The sequence below is a fragment of the Condylura cristata genome, unplaced genomic scaffold (assembly GCF_000260355.1).
Source record: "Condylura cristata isolate star-nosed mole 26May11 unplaced genomic scaffold, ConCri1.0 scaffold00008, whole genome shotgun sequence".
Lineage (NCBI taxonomy): Eukaryota > Metazoa > Chordata > Mammalia > Eulipotyphla > Talpidae > Condylura > Condylura cristata.
The window spans coordinates 8,075,321-8,093,439 of record NW_004567109.1 but is presented as its reverse complement, the minus strand read 5'-3'; the positions used below and the strand labels follow the sequence as shown (position 1 = coordinate 8,093,439).

General features: G+C 45.1%; 1 protein-coding gene across 1 annotated transcript in view; it reads right to left on the bottom strand.

Moving 5' to 3' along the window:
* Positions 1-5,897: 5,897 nt before the first annotated feature.
* Positions 5,898-18,119, bottom strand: part of MINOS1 (mitochondrial inner membrane organizing system 1) — a 29,468-nt gene continuing 17,246 nt past the window's right edge. The window contains exons 2-4 of the mRNA XM_004678560.2: positions 9,665-9,712; positions 8,301-8,410; positions 5,898-6,146 (exon numbers count right to left, since the gene is read on the bottom strand). Coding sequence (XP_004678617.1) covers positions 6,132-6,146; positions 8,301-8,410; positions 9,665-9,712 — 173 coding nt within the window. The 3' untranslated portion in view covers positions 5,898-6,131. The remainder of the gene's footprint in view (positions 6,147-8,300; positions 8,411-9,664; positions 9,713-18,119) is intronic.

Here is an 18,119-nt window from a genome sequence, read left to right as displayed (position 1 = left end):
GGGGAAACTGAAGCAAGGGCAGAGTAAGTAACTATCAAGGCCTATAGCAAATAAATGTGAGAATTGGGATTCAAACCCCCAAAGCCTAGCTAGAGTCCTGGCTCTTAGTCCCTCTCGAACCCCATGGCGGGGGGGGGGGGGGTTTGGGCATGTAGAAAGGGAGTCTTGAATACTGACTTAAGTAATCTGAATCTATATTCTGGGCATTATCCGGGAGACACTGAAAATCTCTCATCAGGAAGCAGGGTACTCCATTAGCATAGGCTGCTGGGAGCAGCAGAGGCTGGAAGCTGGGGGCCTTTGGAAGACCTGCAGAGATCTGGCAAGGGGAAAGAAACCCCCTAGGCTCCCTTTCCTTTACTGAACTGTACAGCTCACAGGTCCAGGTCAAAAAGAAGTTGATGGCTACTTTCTGGGGCTCAGGGAGAGGTTTCGACAAAGCGCAAGAGAAATGGCTACTCACCTGCGGGGTCTGTGCTGTACCTTCTGTGGCCTGTCTACCTTCAGAAGGTATCTCACTAGGTTAAGGACAGATCATAATTACTTCTCTACTCCTTGACAGGAGACTTCTTGGTAAAACAAGTAGAACTTGGGTTACCCTTAAGTGCACCACAGAGAGGAAAAAGTCTGGATGGGTGGTGGTCTTATTTCTGTTGTCTAAAAGTTGGTCACATGATACCACCATTGAGAGGGCTTTGTGGGAGATGAGTCTAACTTTCCCACAACTGATTATACTGATAACATAGTATGCTGTGGCTGGCTTCTGCTCAGTAACAGAGCGCTAACCTCCTATTTGTATCGTGGAGCAGGAAGGGATTGTCACAACCGTCTCACAAGGAGGCCCAGGGAGATCAAGTGACCTTCTCGTGATTACAGTGACCCAGGGATGAAGCTCAGATGAGAACAGAGGATGCTCTATAGTGAGAAGACGGAGGAAGCTGTTCTTCCAACTGAAGGTTACTGACCCATAGAAATGATGGGTCAGGACCACCCACTTAAAAAGCAAGTTAATTTAAGGGTTTTAAAGCTATAGAATATAGCAAGGATAAAACTATACCATAAAGACTAGAGTAAATATGCACTCTGGTTCTGCATCACAGTCAGCCATACAGAAGGAAGACACATCGGAGGCCAGGAGTGACAGACACTGAGCGACATGCCAATAGATAAGATAGTTTTAAAGATATACAGATCAGAATGTCGCGATGCTTTATTTTCAAGGATTTAACAAAACTCATCCATAACAGTGACCTCAAGCTCTGACTGACAACTGTTTGGTTACTGACCCTAAGAATTGTATTAAAGTTGGTTTCAAATTGAATCAACTTGTTCTTAAAAAAAAAAAAAAAAAATTATTTTTGCATAGAAAAATATTTATTTTGGGGGTACAGGCCAGAGGTGTAGGGGCGAGAGGATTCACCAGAGACAGCTTGGGAAGCAGAACAGGCCAACCGACTGAAATACAGCGTGGAGGGGAGCGATGGAGAGACAAGTGTCTGCTGCCTTTGTGGGTTAACTCACAGGCCAAAGATCGAACTCAGGGTCTTACCCCCGAGGCCACCAGGGAGGCCCCGGATCAACTAGTTCTTAACCATTTTAACTTCAATGAAAAGTGTCAGTCGAATGTGGTAACCACACCACACTACGGAACCTCCTAAACTCAAAGAAAGTGAGTTGAGACTAATTCTCATGTGTCCAGTAAGATTTAAACTAGACCAAGCCACTGTGAATAACCACTTGCAACCACAGTAGTGAAATCTGGTTCTAGAATCAGGTAAAAATATCCCACCTGTCACCTGTTAGCCCTTGAGCAGTTAATTTATCCTTTCAGAATGTTTCTTCATCTATAAAACAAGGATAATAGCACTTCTTTCATAGGATCGTTGTAAAAATTAAGCATCATAATATATAGAAAACCTCAGAACAGTAACTGGCACAGAACATGTGCCCAGTAAACATGATGATTACATATTCATTTGAAGTGATCAAACGAGGCTGTGCCTGTCTCAGACTGGCTCGACCAGGCCTAGAAAGTTGACGGACAGTTGATAATGAGCTCCTTTCTCTAGGCCTGGTTTCTTCCCTAGTTAAGACTCGTCTCCTGCCCACTCCTGAATTCCTCCAGGAATTCTTAACATCGCCTTCCCCCACTGACATCTCTGGCCCTGAACTCTTGAAGCGAGGAGCCCACAACTGAACCGGCTGCCCTGAATGCAAACGGTTGAGTCCTGTTTCCCATGATCCTCACGTTCCACGCGGAGTTCCTGGTTACGTTTCGTCTTCAGTGCCCTTCCCCCGCCCCTCCTGGCTGAGTATGGAGACCCTGCATTCAGAAACTCTGGTTTTTAAAAAGCTAGTGTGGAGTTTCACGAGGTTAATGGCTTCACTGGCGTGGGTCTCCAATGAAGAAGAGTGAGGGCAAATGACGTCAATGCTTATTCATGGAGCTGCAGTGTTTTCCAGCAATGTCTAGGTTTTTTTCATCAGGAAGTCATCGGCAACACCCCTCCTCACCTCAGATATTGCGGTTTTTGACTCCTGGAGCCCAAGGAAGGTGCCCTTTCTTTTCTGGAAAAGTCTCATCTTCCTCCCCATTAATAAGCTGTACCCTATCCACCATGGCTCAAATGGCAACATCTGCTTTTTAAATACTTATGTCGACACAGGTATTTGACTTCAAAGCCCATTAAGTAGGATGTATTATGTTTTCCTCCTAGACAGATGCTACTGATGTTTAAGAGGTCAGAGAACCCCAACCTTCACCTGGCAAGTGTTTGGGGATTTAACTTGCACCCAGCCCTTCCCTCTTCAGAGTTCACCCTCCTTCTCCTCCCAGGTGGTTTACTCATGGAGTTAGCACTCCTCATATTTACTCCACACAAAGGCTGCTGAGGGGGCACGGGGGCTTCTGCCCTGCTCCTGCCCAGGTCTGTGTGCACCCCAACTTCATCTCTTGGTGTCCGAAGGGAAGTGGTGCTTGCAGTTTAGAGAAAAAAAGTGGTGATAGCTTCCAGATGAGCTTGTTATTCTAAATGTAACATTCCTTTGGGTACTTAGAATTTCCACTTTCTCTCTTCCACCCCTTCGCATTTATGTAATTAGAAAGCATGCAACAGGAAACCGTGTGCGTCTCAGTACCGCTCAGGACGAAGGCGGCTGTTCCCACCCCACGGAGGACACCCTTGTGGAAACACTTTGCTGAGTTTATTTGGACAGGTTCAAAAATAGTCCTTTAACAATACCATCAGATTGAGCCATGACAAGCAAAATGTAATTATGGTCTGGTTACATTGGGGAAAAAAAAAAGTAAACAGTGAGGTTTGAGAAAGCTAAAGGCAAAACTCCTCACGCCCAACCTCTCATGGCCTGTGAGCAGGATTTCCAGGCTGTGTCCAGTCCTTTGGGGGAAGATGAGAGACCTCATCACGTGCAACAGTGTGAGTTCTGAGTGTGAGTTTGCCCAACAAAGGCAAACCTCCCCATAGGCAAATGCAGCCTGATAAAGGCCCCTGTGGGTACACGGAATGCCAAAGTCATTCACCTAAATGAGTTCAAACTACATTTTGTTCTGGGCCAAATTACACAGTGTCGAGCTTAGACTGTCTGCATTTATGTATGTTGGCAGAGCAGGCCACTCTTGGGACGCCACAGCTTAATCCTAGTGTCCGATGCCCAGTGGGTTCCCATCACTCTCTCCCCAACCCCATGAACTTCCTTGTATTTGGTTCCAGAAGGGCAGACAAGAAGCAAAGTTTCATGACTCCATGAGGGCCCTGGAGGATTTGAATTTCTAATGAAACTTAAAGTAGAACAGAATGTATGCCTTTGCCAACAATCTGGAACTCTCTGGAGGCCGATTTGAAATGGGGGCAGGGAGTGGGGACAAGATCGAGCATTGTGCTTCAGGCCAGTCCGTGTGCAGAGCTCAAGGCAGGAATACCAAGTACTTTGGAATTAAAGCAAACAGCCAGTGCTTCCTTTGGCTGGCCTTTGCCCAGAACTATTCCCTCACAGAGCTAACCAGCTTCTCAAAACACATTAAACGGTACTTCCAAGGTGCTGGGGAAAGGGATCCATCCAAATAAACGCCTAAAATCTAATAACAAACGAGACCGAACAGCTTGACTCCAGAGCCCACTGCTGCTCCCACCCCCTGGCCCAGCTAGAGAATTAGTGGGCACGCTGGGGTTCTCTTTGTCTGTTTTGGAAGGTGACTTACTATTTTCTTTCCCTGCTGAAAGAAGATGGAAAAACTGAAGGGAAATATAAACTTTTAAAGTAAACATGGAGAATACAAGTGGAAGGGATGTAACAGGTTGCAAGGTTTTTCTGTAATTACTTTGGTTGTCCTGCGGTGGAGTAAGCAGGGCAGGAAGCGCAGGAGGCTATGCGGTCCATGGCCTCCCCTGGCTTCCACTGACCCAAAGAAGCAAAAACGCTCACAGTGCAGAGAAGCCTCGGCAGCTCGCAGGGTGGAGGAGCCACTGCCTGTTTTGTTGAGTTCAGCGTGCCTTTCCAGAAAGGGAAGAGGGACAAAGGGTGAGAGAGGGGAAAACGAGGGGGTATTTGCTACCCTCAGTCCACCCATGACAACAGCTGTAAGCACTGAGATCTAACAGACATTTCAGACACCAGTTCCAGCCCAGCGCACAGCCGCCTCCCTGCCCACCGTGCCACTCTGGCTGTGCGGAATGCCTTCCAGCACACATGCTGTGGCTCTGAGCCTCTGCACGAGCTCCCTTTCTTCCTCTTTGTCCATCTGGGACACCCAGGTCAAATTCAGGCCTCTGTCCACAACTCCCCTCCTCGGCCAGGGCACCCTAAGAAGACTTAGCTGGTTTCACCACACTGTGCCTCTCCACCCTCCATATTCAAGTCCAGAGGGAATTGGCAGGTTCACCTTTCCACTAGAATCTAAGCTCCTTGAAGGCAGAGGTCTGTGCTATGTTTTCACCTCTGCTGCTAAGAACAGTGCTGAGAGTTCATGGCAGATGCGGAATCAACATTTACAGACCAAAGGAGCGCACCCAGCTCTGCCCAATTGAATTTATTATTTTTTTTAAAAAAAGATTATGTATGCATACAAAAATTAGGGCATAGGCCAGAGGTGTGCGGGGTGGGGAGGTGGTGAGAGGATTCACCAGAGTGGGGAGCAGAACAGGCAGACAGACTGTGGGGAGCAGCAGGCGTGTCAGAAGTCTGCCACGCCATGTGGGTCAGCTCTGGCGGGGAATCAAACCCATGCTGTAGTGCCTGCGGAACTCTTCAGAGTGCTGCGTTTTAACCATTTTTTCTTGCTTTATTAAACAATCAAAACCATTCACCTTCATCCACTAGCTCCCCTCGGCCCTTGCTACTATGAAGATAAAAGAAAGGAAAGATAGGTCTGCCCATTCTCAGAAGACATTACTACTGTGTGTCCAGTCTCCTTGGTTCAAGTGAAGCCAAAGGAGTAAACTCAGCCAGGCATTTTTAACAGCGACCCTTTTGTCCTGATCTTCAGATGTTACGTGAAGATAAATCAACCCCAAATGTGGCCCTCGCATTGGTCACCCACCAGCCGCCCCAGGCTCATGCCTGGACCATGTCAAACTCAGAAGCTGCAGGAAGCCTCAGCAGAGAGGGCCATGGGCAAGGTCAAGCCGGCTCTGCGTCCTCAGGCCTAGCGCGGAGAGCAACACATGGCGCGCCCAGGCTCCCTAGGACAGAAAAGCAGGCCCCGCTCCCCGAACAAGGTGGGGGCAGTTCTGAAAAATGTACTGGTTAGCTATAGGGGAAGAGTGGGGAAAGTACACAGGGCTGCAGTTTCAGGAAGGCTCTCAAGAGGTGGGGCCCAGAAGTGACTGTGGCTGGCAGCTGTCTTCCTCACACTCAGAGACCCAAGGCAAAGAAAAAAAGGGCTGCCTATTTTTGTTTAATTTATTTTTTTAAGACCACCTCCTTGCAATTTCCAGAGAGAAAATACAAAACAAGAAACAGACTTGGTTTCAAATACATAAACAGTGTGCTGGAGTTGAAAGCATTACTGATAACATTGTTACAGAAGAACTCAGCTTACTCCAGGGCACTTCAGTATTCCTGAGGAATAAACATGATTCTCTTCTCCTCCCACTGGGATGTCCTGGGGTCTGTCACTGTTCCTGCTCCTGGAAGGCAAGAGCAACAGTTAGAACAGGCGACAGCTCTTAACGGCCCTCCCCAACTGGCTGCTGTCGGTCAGACCAGGAGCAAAGAGCCCCAAACCACACCTGGTTTGCTCAAACACTGACAAGAGAACTGTAGGCACACCTGCCAGGCTCCTAAAATGGGCCTTGGAGGGAGAAGAATGGGAAATAAGTGAACAGGCCTGAGTAACTATTCCTAAAACCTGTCCAAGGGACAGCCCACAGGTGGGGAGCAGTGCGGCACTGACCTGTGACTACTCATTCATGATTAGCTCTCTGACACGTTCCTCAACATAAAGTAACGTTTCCTTTCTCATGTGCTGACTGAGGGTAATAAAAACTTCTCTCGCAAATCTACTGGGAGGTCTGGAGAAAGAGTCAACAGTGTCCAGGACAGTCCCCAGGTGCTCAACAAGCAGTCACCATGACATGACTATGTCGAAAGGGCACTGAATTAGGACTATGCCCTGCTCGCAGACAATGGAGGACGACAGCAGCCAGACACACTCAAGTTCAGATAGTATGTTCTGGAGCGGTACCCACAGGTTGTAAAAATGGAGCAATACTTTCCACAGTGACTCCTGGCTATTAAATGTACAATATGCACGCACTCACCCCTGAGCCATTATCCATGACAACACCGTTTATAACAAAGAAAACATTTTGAAAAATTAAAAGACCGGAAGTTCCTCTCCCGGTTCATCTCTGTTGCCAAGAAAGTGACGTCTGGGAGCAGCGGCTTTGGTGCTGCAGCTGCACCTCTCCTTGCACTGTCCCCCCACCCCCACCCCCAGCTTTGGCCAGCAGTGGACCTGGAGCGCTGCGAAAGGGCTGCCAGGCTTCCTACCTGGCCAGCTCTCCCTGCTTCCAACTCCCTCTCCAAACACGCACAGATTTGTGGGTAGGCAGCTGGCCTTTGAGTGGAGTCTAAGAGGCTACTGTGCAGTGGTAGGATACTGTTTGAGATTCGGTGACCCTTGTGGCCTTACTTTAGACCAGAATTAGGACACTCATTTGTAGCATATTTTCTGCTCTACTTGTTACTGTGAACAATGGACAAGTCAGTCACGCTTCTTTGGTTGGCCTGAATGACAGTGACCAATGTTACAACTGATACGGACCTCAACAGCTAACAACACTTTCACACTTAGTCCTCCCAATAAGGCTGTAGGTATAAATTATTGCCCTGGTTTTATAGATTGTTTCCTATGGACATAGGACTCTCAAAAGAAAAGACTCAAGATCACAGAGGAGCAGGCCCCACGCCTGGGTCTCAGGGCTCCTGCACTGGCCCACTGCTGTGATTCTAGCTCAGTGGGTAGTCGACGTGGTAATGACTGCACACATCCACTGACTATGACGCCCTCGCTGAAGGCTGTGTTGCTGTAAGATTCTATCTGAGCAAGCCTGAGGCCATCAACCCATCTAACAGGCTGGGCGCTTTATTTTATCCTTTCATTTTGCATTTATTTGAGTGCCTCCCTAAGTTGCAAGCCCTGGGGATAGGAAAATAAATCCCACCTCTGTCCCCAGGAATGCCCATCCTCCTGTGACCCTTGCACCTAGACCCAGGACAGACAGTCATCTGAGCAAGGCAATGGTAGAGGCTGCGACATGGAAACTCTGGAGACCGAGAAACTCCTTCCCTTGGTGGTACCTGCTGTCATTTCTCATCTTGCCTGCCTCTCTCCAAGTACTTCAGCAGACTCCTGTGGGACTTAAAATTAAGAACCTGTGCTCTTCAATAAAAAGCACCACAGTGGTGATGATGACGGAGTGCCACATCTTCAGGTTAGCCTGAGCACGTGGCATGCTTACAGGGCACTCTGAGATGGTCAACAAAGAGCTGTAACCACACGTCTACTCTACAGGACGGCCACCTCTCAACAGGCTCGCCACTCCAGCCTTCCATGCTGAGCATACACTGGAATGCACACATGTACCTCACGCTACAGGGAAAAGACACAGACGTTAAGCCCCCAAGGGGCGTCCACATCACTAAGGAACAGAGAATAATTAGGATCTCAATGGGGCCTCAATAACACACAGTTTATTAATTCCATGCACCATAAAGAATCTGCCAAGAAAAAACTTCTGTTCTTTCGAAAGAAAGAGAAGTATCAACTTTGTACTCACTTTGACGTATTTTCCATGTAGAAGATACGGAGCCTGGAAGTCGTGCTGGCAGTTGGAGTAGGCCATCCCCAGTCCCATGCCAGAACCAAAGGCTAATGGCCACATTCGTCCTATGGGCAAGGTGGGGAAGCCCAACAGGGAATCATTAAGACAAGACGGTGTTTTCTCTGACACACACACACATTTGCTCAGGGTTCAATACTCGACATGCACCACAGGAATGACAATGAGCTAAATTAGTAAACTTATATAGTCAGATATTTATAATAAAGTATCTATGGTTAAATAGAAATATTAATAAGTGGTACAATATGAAAAAAGCAGCCATAGTTGAACCTTTCTGTAGTTCTCGATCAGTCTCTATTTGCTTATTGAACCTCAACAGAAATACCATTGGAAAATTAACTTAAAAAAAAAAAAAATAATAACACTACCAGGCAGGCCCTCCCTGGTGGCACAGCAGGTTAAAGCACAGCACTAAGAAGCTAAAGCCACTTCAGCATGAGTTCGATCCCTGCCCTGGACGTGACCCACAGGGCGCAGCAGACCTCTCCTGATCTACCCGCTGCTCCCTCAGCAGTGTACTTCGTCCATCTGCCTGTTCTGCTCCCCACTCTGTCTCTGGTGAATCCTCTCACCACCCCTGCACCTCTGGCCTGTACCCCAGTTCTGTATGCACAAATAAATACATCTTTAAAAAAAGTACTGATACTACCTATCAGTAAAGTGACTAAATTTTTAAAAAATTTAAGATTTCACCAATATTTACATATTTTGATTTACAGGAAGCATAAGGTATGTAAGTCTACACTGATCACTTCATATCAGCATTGTGTTAACCATGAGTCTCTAGTTTATATTCCCCTTAAAATAACCCCTTAGCTACTATTCAATATTAAAACCTCAGAAGTTCTTCCACAGAATGAAAATATTGCTTGCCCATTGCTCAGGAGAGTTTTTGGCCAAAAAGAAAAAAAAAGTGCTTTCTGGTCCACTTGTTTTTATAACCAACAGGACTCTGATTTTTTTAGTCTCTTTAAGAATTGTAATTAATTAGAAGTATTTGAGCACACAGATTTGGCCAAATGACTCACTGGCAGTAAGCACAAGTTTTCAAAATGATATCATATTTAAGATATCGAGCATCCTGACTTAATGCCCAGAGGGGATTCTAGAGACGCCCAACCCACTCTGACCTTTTTTGAGTGCACATTCTTTGTCTCGCTCATTCAGAGTGTCTGGCCTAAGCCCCAAGAAGAGGGGCTGGCAGCTATGTGTCTATGTGCCTTCCAGGAGTGTTCCTGCTAGGTATGTGCATACTCTTCTAGGACATTATGGTATAAGGTAGTAAGAGTCACACTTACTTTTAAAGAAGGTAAGGGAGAAAATAAGTCCTAATCCAAATCCAGTACCTACAAAAAAGGGGGGGGGGGCGCAAACATGTTAAAACTTGTAACAGTAACCTGACAAAAACCAGTGTTTCATGAATGTGAACAAGAGCACTTTCACATAAATTGGTATGCAGTTCATTTTCTCATTTCTAGCCTTTCCTACCATCAGAGGCTTAAGGGATACCTTTCGTCCCCAAGCTCACAACAGGGGATAAAAACGTCATTCCCATTCTGTCTAGACAAGTCCTGGGGGTGAGAACAAGCCCAGAGACAGTTCTTGAGACGCTCTGCACCACCTGTAAATAGCCTCGAGCACCCTGGGCTCTCCTGCACTATTTCTGGAGGGATACCACATCAAAACAGATGCCCCGTGACTGTGCTGGCTACTTTTTAAGAAAGATGGAGTGGAATGATGCATCACAATCCCCAAAATCAGACACAAGGCAGAATGTCCAGACAGGGAATACACAACTCCAAGAGGCCCAAATATGCAGACTGGACCTCCCTGGTGGTGCAGGGGTTAGTTTCAGTGCTATCAAGCTATCCCCCCAAATGTGGAGATTAAATCCATCCCCTCATTTTGGTCACAGAACATGTTTAATCACCATTTTTTAAATAAAAGAAAGAAAATAAAACAGAAGCCTATTTTAATTGTCTGGAAGAAAAAAAAATTTTAAATTTCATTTCACAGGAATCTAAGCTTGGAATGGTAGGTAGGTCCTGCCCTTATCAATAGACTAAATCCACACTCTCACTAGTATGTCTCAAGCCTTGGTCAATTCGGTGCTACCATCTCAATTTCTGCAAAAGTCACAAGTCACCCTGCACATTTAGTCAGTTTTTGGAAATAGTCAATGTGAGATCTAATTAACAAATTAAGCCTCAATTTAAAATTGGTACAATCATAATTTGAATGGTATTTTTTCATAAAGTATTGAAATTAATATAGACATTAAAAATATTTGTGGTACCACTGTGGGGGGGGGGGAACACCTCCTTGCTCACTGTAGTGATACAGGTCCTCAAAAAAGTTAGCTACACATGCCAAGGCAGAGAGCCAAAATCTGTTGTTGTTTTAAGACTTGACAGACAGCCTTTTGGAGCATTTGATGCTTCTGACTAAATATCTGCCTCATGGTTCAGCAGAGCCCTTGACCAACTTCTTCAGAACTAACTACAAAGTCCCACTTGCCTTAAGGTTTTCAAATATGTGCTGTTGAAATTCCAAGGGCTTCTTTTCTGTCTAACCATGATTTCAGGCTAATGTGTGAAAATTCAAACTGCTCCTCAGCCAACAATGTGATCTCTCAGCTGCAAACACAGAAAATGTCATCACAGGCAAGCTAATCCACACCTCTTTTGATTCAAGGAATTCTTTTTGCACCTGTGTGACAATCCAGTTGAAGTTGGCCTGAAGAGCGGTTATGCCATTTATCCGGATGACTTCTGGTGATCCTCTCCTGTCCTACTTGACTATGTTGTGTACTTATTTCCCATGGGTGAGCCCATACAAATGAGTCTGAATTAAAAATCATTACTTTGCCTGTCCAACAGGTCCCGTATTAGGTGCTGCTTTGGTGCCCCAATTTAGAGCAGAATAATCTGAAAATCACTCATGTCATCCCAATTTCCACATAACGTTTGTTAAAACTAGTGGAAAACTAGTCTTTGTAGACCACATGGTTAAACTACCATCCTGAGAGGGAAAAAGAACTAACATTTTAGTGTCTTCTGAGTATACATTTCCCCCCTCCCCACACCCACCCACCAATTCTCATTTGAACCAAAAAAACATCCAATAGAGTATTAACCCCCCATTTTCCAGATGAGAACTTGGTTCAGGTTACTGTTTAGTTGGTGGTAGGGCAGCGAACTGGGCCTCTGGCTGCCAAGACTCCACAGCCACTAGCCCTCTATGTCCTGACACTGGATGCCCCTGGAGTTTCAAGCACTCAACAGTCCCTGCCTCCCCAAGGGAAACCAGAGTGTCAAAATTTCTGCTGCCAGTGAAGTATGATGTAGCCAAAAACCAAACTCTGTTTCCCATGCCCAGAATGCCCAGGCAACCAGGGTAACAAGTCTACACAAGGCCAAGAGAACTGGTTCAGATTCATTCCTGGGCTACTCCTACCTCACATGTCACAGACACAAGTCTTCCTGGGCAGCATCATTCCAGAACTTCAGAGAAATGGAAGCTATCGCGACTGATACTCCTTGGCACGATTCTACTGCTGCCTGGCTTAGGAAATGGCACAGGGTTCACGCTCAAGGTTACGTGCCTCACCCCCTTACAGCTGGGAGATGAGTAAGACAGTAAATTGGTACTAGAAAATGAGGTAAAGGACTTGGACTGGCTCACCAATCCAAACCAGGCAATGGGATGGGGAGGTGGGCCAGTAAAAACATAATGGCTTACAATCAGAGCTTTTGGTCTTCTCCATCTGGAAGGCAAGTTTTTGGCAATCAAATCAAAAGCCCAAAAGGAAAATATTTCGGCATTTTTCTTGTCGCTCTGACTCCATGCCTGTCTCTCTCACTACCCCCTGAGGAGTGAAAGCATTCTGATGCCCAAGAATGGTGCTGAGGCCTCCCGCTACCAGCATTGCTTAGCCACAAAGGTGAGAAAAGCCTCAGAATCAAGGAATGCAGAGTAGAAAATCTTTCCTCTCTAGATCTGAAATTCAGGTATAAAGCCAGCTACCCAGTTCTGCTTCAACTACAGACATTGACCAGGCCAAAAAGAAATTTTAAAGAAAAGCTAATACGTGCTGTGATCTTCACAATCACTGGGCAGTGACACTTTCCATTTTTAAAAGGTTTTACCCCCCCCTCTGTTCCCTTGTTTTAAGACACAAAATAACAAGACTACTCTCTTTAAAAAACAAAACACAAAATGATTTCTAACACCCCAACGTTTTACTTACAGTTAGCTAGCTATCTTAGTTATTTAAGAGATAAACAATGGTGGAAAAGCTGATGAGTTTTACAGGTTCAAGTTCTCACATGCTCAATTTTCTTTTAAAAGGCAACATGCTGCTTCAAAGAAACTCCCACCTGATCCCGGGACACCAACTCTGCAGCTGTTTCCACTAAAGACTGGCACCTTTAGGCAAAGTTTAAACTTCATAACAATAAAACATGAAAGGTTTGTCTTACAATAAAAACAAGCCAGCATGGAAAAGAGAAGAGTTTTCTCTACCTTTAGCCACTTTTTGTTGTTGCAGGACAAGCTCTCTTGCAGGAAAAAAAAGCAAAGGAAAAAGTACAAAGCATTTTTCACCTACCCTGGAAGCAAATATTTAACTATGAATGAAGTTTATATAACTTTGTCTCTCCCTCCACCCCCAGTCAAGCCTGTTCTTTGGGTCCCCGGCTATCTCAAATGACAAATAACCCTAAAATAAAGAAATGCCTGATTATGTAGAGGTTCACATCTTCCTCATAGCAAAGTCCAGTTAGAGGCGGAAGGAGGGAGGCGAGGCAAAAACAAACAAACAGAAAACCCTCCCCGCCCCCCCCCCCCACACACACACAAGAGGAGCCTTATGGAATTGACATTAGGCAAGCATCCCGTGCTTCAACCATTTCTCCCGGAGAGGAAAATGAACTGGCACAAATTCTTTCAAACAGAAATTACTCCAAACCAATCTAACCTGCACTTGAATGCATGCTTAGTGCCCACATTTTTAGGAAGAAGCAATTCTTTAACAGTTCATCTGATACTGTTTTAATAACAAAAACAACAGAGATTCCCTCCCACTAACTACATATAAAATATTTGTCTTCTCTTATGCTCAAGTGAATTTTGTAACAAATTTAAAAGAATAACAACCTTAAGCCACATTTCTTGGGGGGGGGGCAGCACATGTTGACCGCCTGTAACCATGACATATGGACAGTTTGCAGTCAATGCAACTTTATTTAGAAAAGTGCTCATCATGCCACAGACCATAAAGCTTTACTTCTCTGCAAGTAATTAAGAAGCAAACATAATCAGCAAGAATTAACAGGCAGGCTGCATAATCTGACTGCAGTCTTGGGGTAGCCATGCACTCTGGGTACTAGCCACAAACTGAGCAAGTTGGAGCAATACATGTGTCAACTTGGTAAAAGTGGTAACTGCCATTGGGCTTTCAGTTTAGGGGCATGGCTCACTGTTTGGCTAGGCACAGAAAAAAATCCACAAAATGCACTTAGAAAACATTTCTATGAAAGACCATAGGGGAGGGGTAGATCAGAGAGTCATTTTACTTATCAGTAACATAATTAAAATCTCACTCCTGCTTACATTTAACATTTTAAATGAGGTTCCAAAACTCATAAGCCTAAGGCATATAGTTCTCCATGCTAAATTCTTATCTGCATCTAAACTTTAATTAAAGTTGCAAAGGAACTATCTTCATTTGTGCAATAACCTATATCAAGATGTATGAGGTAAAACTTAAGTGCCATACCCAACTGGCACTTCGTGAACATGAGACGCCATAGGAACTACAAGCAAGTTCTTAAGCTCCTAGAAATCATGTGCCAAAAAACTTATTAAATGTTTGAAAGAAAAGATAAAGCTTCTCCCAAAATGAGGGCTTTGCTCCCTGTGAGGAAAATGGCAAGAGCACACAGATGGGGCAGGACGGCTGGGCCGAGTTCAAAGCAGGGCTCAGCTCCTCCACATCTGGCTGGCGCTCTGACCACCTCAACAGGCTCATCTACAGAATGCAAACAACCCGAGCCTCGACACTGGCAGTGTAAGGCGGCCAGCAGCGTCTGACGCAGACCTGGTCAAGGCACAGTGCGACAGCCCTCAGAAGCGTAATGGAACGGCCACTCAGCTGTTAACAGACTGCCCCCAGCTTGCTGAGAACGCGCTGTAGGGGGGCCCCAGCTGAAGATCACCACTTACCCCCCACTCTTGGCATAATGGACTATATTTCACTGGCATTAGCATTGTTTATGGGAGTACATCAGGTTTTAATATGTATTTTATTTAAGTAGGGAATTTCTTCTTCATTCCAGACCCATTGCTTTAAAATATATAATACTATCCCAAAGCTGTCTTGTGTTTAATAAAGCTCTATTTACGCTTTGAACATGGATTAACATCAAATTGACCTGTTTATAATAGAAATGCTTTCTGGTTCAATCATGTTTCTACCAACTCTATTACAACCATCAAATGCATTTGTTAGGACAGAACAAACAAGAATGTGCTTTTATAGAAAAGTGCCCCTGGGACTGAGTTTAGTGAGAATTATATTTCCAAGAAACATTCCTGATTTATGAAAGATGTTTAGGGTCCAATTTATGAGGGGGAAAAAATAATTTTAAGTCAGCTCCAAACTGTGTTACTTAATCCTTTGAGGCAAAGACAGATTGTCCCAGGTGTCCATGTGTAAATGCCAAGTCACGTGAATAAACCAAAAAGAGTGTGCCAGACCAAAGACCCAGAGATGGTAAATTCGTCTGTGTTAATCAGCGTCTCAAAAGTCAACATTGCTGCCGGGCACACAGGAAACAGACTGAGAAGGTGGCCATTTTACAAGACCTAAACCTTCCCCTGGCTATCCCAAGTAGACAAGAGCTGGAACATCTGTAGGAATTCCTTGGGTGGATGTCAATGAGCAGGATTCTTCTGATCAGAACAAGCAAACCAGTCAACAGAAAGGAGAAAAGATAGGGAAGGTAAATGTGAAAGTCATTACTAAGGTGCTCTGCTTCAAGAAAAGCCAAACTCAAGTGTCTTCTGAAATGAGTGCAGATAGCACAAGCCCACCTTCAGAACACATAAAAGAATGAAGAGCTGTATATGCTTTGCAGGGCTCTAATTAGCTAGTTCACATGCGAGCATAGTGTATAGGGAAATGAGAAAGGGCTCTGAGGGCTAATTATTAAAGGCAGAAAAAGATTTCCCCCTGAACACACTGAGACCCACTGCCTCACACTGTCTGGGGGGAAAGCGCTTTGGGGTACTACACTGAGAAGCACTGTCATCTGGCTCACAGAACTGTCTTAAGAGGTTAGCAGGATCCTCAGACAGGAGAGGAAACGACTTAGAGGTGCTGAGTGACTTACCCAAGTACACAGAGTGGCACTCAAGCCCAGACTGTCTGATGCCAAAGTCATAACTCTGTGCCGCACACATGGGTAAAGCCCAGAGAGAGGTCAGCAGAGTGGCCAGCCAGTAGTCAGTCACACATGAGAACAGAGTTATCTGGATTGTAGCACTACACTTAGGTAATTTATGGCTAGATATTCTTCAGTTCCTCCTTATAAACAGATATTTATAAGGAGAAACCTGAAATTATGCAGAATCCATGAGAAATAATCAATCTTTCAAGCCAGGAAATGCATCCTTTTGGGCACTGACTGGCGATACACTGATTACAAATGGGCTGAGGCCCACAAACTGCTCAAAAGGTACTTTCCAGCGAGGCGCTTCCTTCACACCTGCAGCTCCTCCGCCAAGACAGGTCATTAAGTGCTTGGGTATGAGTTCGATGAGTCTAAAGAAAAACTCAATGGAGAAAAAGTACCAATAATTTCTTTTCCTTCCATAGTAGATGTGCAATGGGTAACGTTAAGTAGAAGACAATGGGGATACATTTCTTTCCTCTTGGAGCACATCAGCTGAGCATCAGCTTAATTCTTTGAGAAGTGGGCATTGTTACAACCAGCTGTTATACTTCAGTTACAAGGGTATGTGAACTTGGAGGGAAGTCAGGTGAACCATGATGGTGAATACTAATTATTTACTAGTTACTTGGTCTCAGTCCTCAGGAAAATGACATAACTTCTTAGCATCAGTTTCTCCCTATGAAAAACAGGACCAGTCAAAGCATCTGTCCCTGATGGGGGGCAGGGAGCATGGAGCTGCATGTGTGCGCAAAATGCCTGGAAGAACAGTCATCTACACACAGGAATTCTAATTGTCTTCTTTTTCCACAAGACTATTTCAAGAACAAACTGAAAGCTCAAATATTTACACAACACTAAAGGGCACGAGTAGCGGGTTCAAGAAAAGTCAGAAATAAATAAAGACAGTCTCTCCCCTGGGGGGCTTGCGGTAAGGGGAAAACATGTCAGGGACCCAGAAACCGAACAAAGGCGGCTCGGCAGTGCATAAGGGAGGAACTAGCGAAGGTGGGGATGCACCTAGCTGGAAAGCTGTTGGTGTTCCTAAGTCTTTTAAGAAAAGGGTGGTACCTGGGCTGCCTTAAACTACAGACTCAGCAGCAAGGGTGGGGGGTGGGCACACACGCCATCCAGGGGGAGAAAAGCAGGGTAAGTGCAGGGAAGGGGGTGGGAGTCAGGATGACGCATGAGGCATGTCCAGGAGAACAGACTAGATTTCAGACTAGAAAGGAATCTGGGGCCATTCTCTCGGCAAGGACACAGGCCCAGGAGTGTCCCCTGCACTCAGTTCAGCAGAAGTGTTTTTAACACATGACTGAGGCGGTACTTTGGAAGGATTCACCTGACCAGGGCTAGGGTGCAGGACTATGTGGAGAGGAAGAGGCTTGTGCTGGCATGGGACTTAACTGATTAAGTGTGGGAGATTTATCAGTTTGCACATTCAGAATTTATCACATACAGGGCTATCCTGAAATGCTTTTAAAAATTTTCCTACAACTAATGGATTTCAATTTAGTCATCTGAAATGATGCCAAAGAATTTGCAGCTTTCTTAGGACTACCTTCCTAGTAAAAAGTGAATTATGCTGCTTAAATCATTTGCTCCAGCTAATCATTTAAAATCTGTGAAACATGAATTTTGAGTGGTTTATGTATGTGCAAGTTCTGACAATCAGAAACATTTGTTCTAACTAGTAAACATTTGTCAAAAGTCGGTCTACAAATCCATCAACAACATTATGTCATAGTTATATAGTTAAAAATTACCCTAAGCATTCAAATGGAGGTTTAGGTCAGATAAGGTTTGTGAGGTATAAGCACTGGATTTCAATTCCGCCACTACACTGTTAAGCTGCTGATCAAATAGCTTTAAAATTCTACTGAAGATACATACCTAAGGCAAAGGAAAGTCTACATAATTTTAAACAGTCCCTCGGTCACACTGCCAACTGCCTGCCCACCAGCCCTCTCCCCCAACACACCTATCTTCAGTTCTGCCCTCGTTCAGTTCTGCCCTCGGTTTTCCATTACTATCAACCTCCTATCTTCCAAGGCACTTTCTAGATCACCTAGAGCCCCACTTAACCAACGGACTCTGCCCATACATTTTCTAATTTATACTCAAGTTTATCCTTTATTTCTTATTCTTTTTGTGCTGTCAAAAGAGCATTTCAGGGCCCTCCCTGGTGGCGCAGCGGGTTGAAGCACTGCACTGAGAAACTGAAGCCACTTCCGCCTGAGTTCAATCCCCACCTGCCCCGGAGGTGACCACATGGCGTGGCAGACCTCTCCTGACCCGC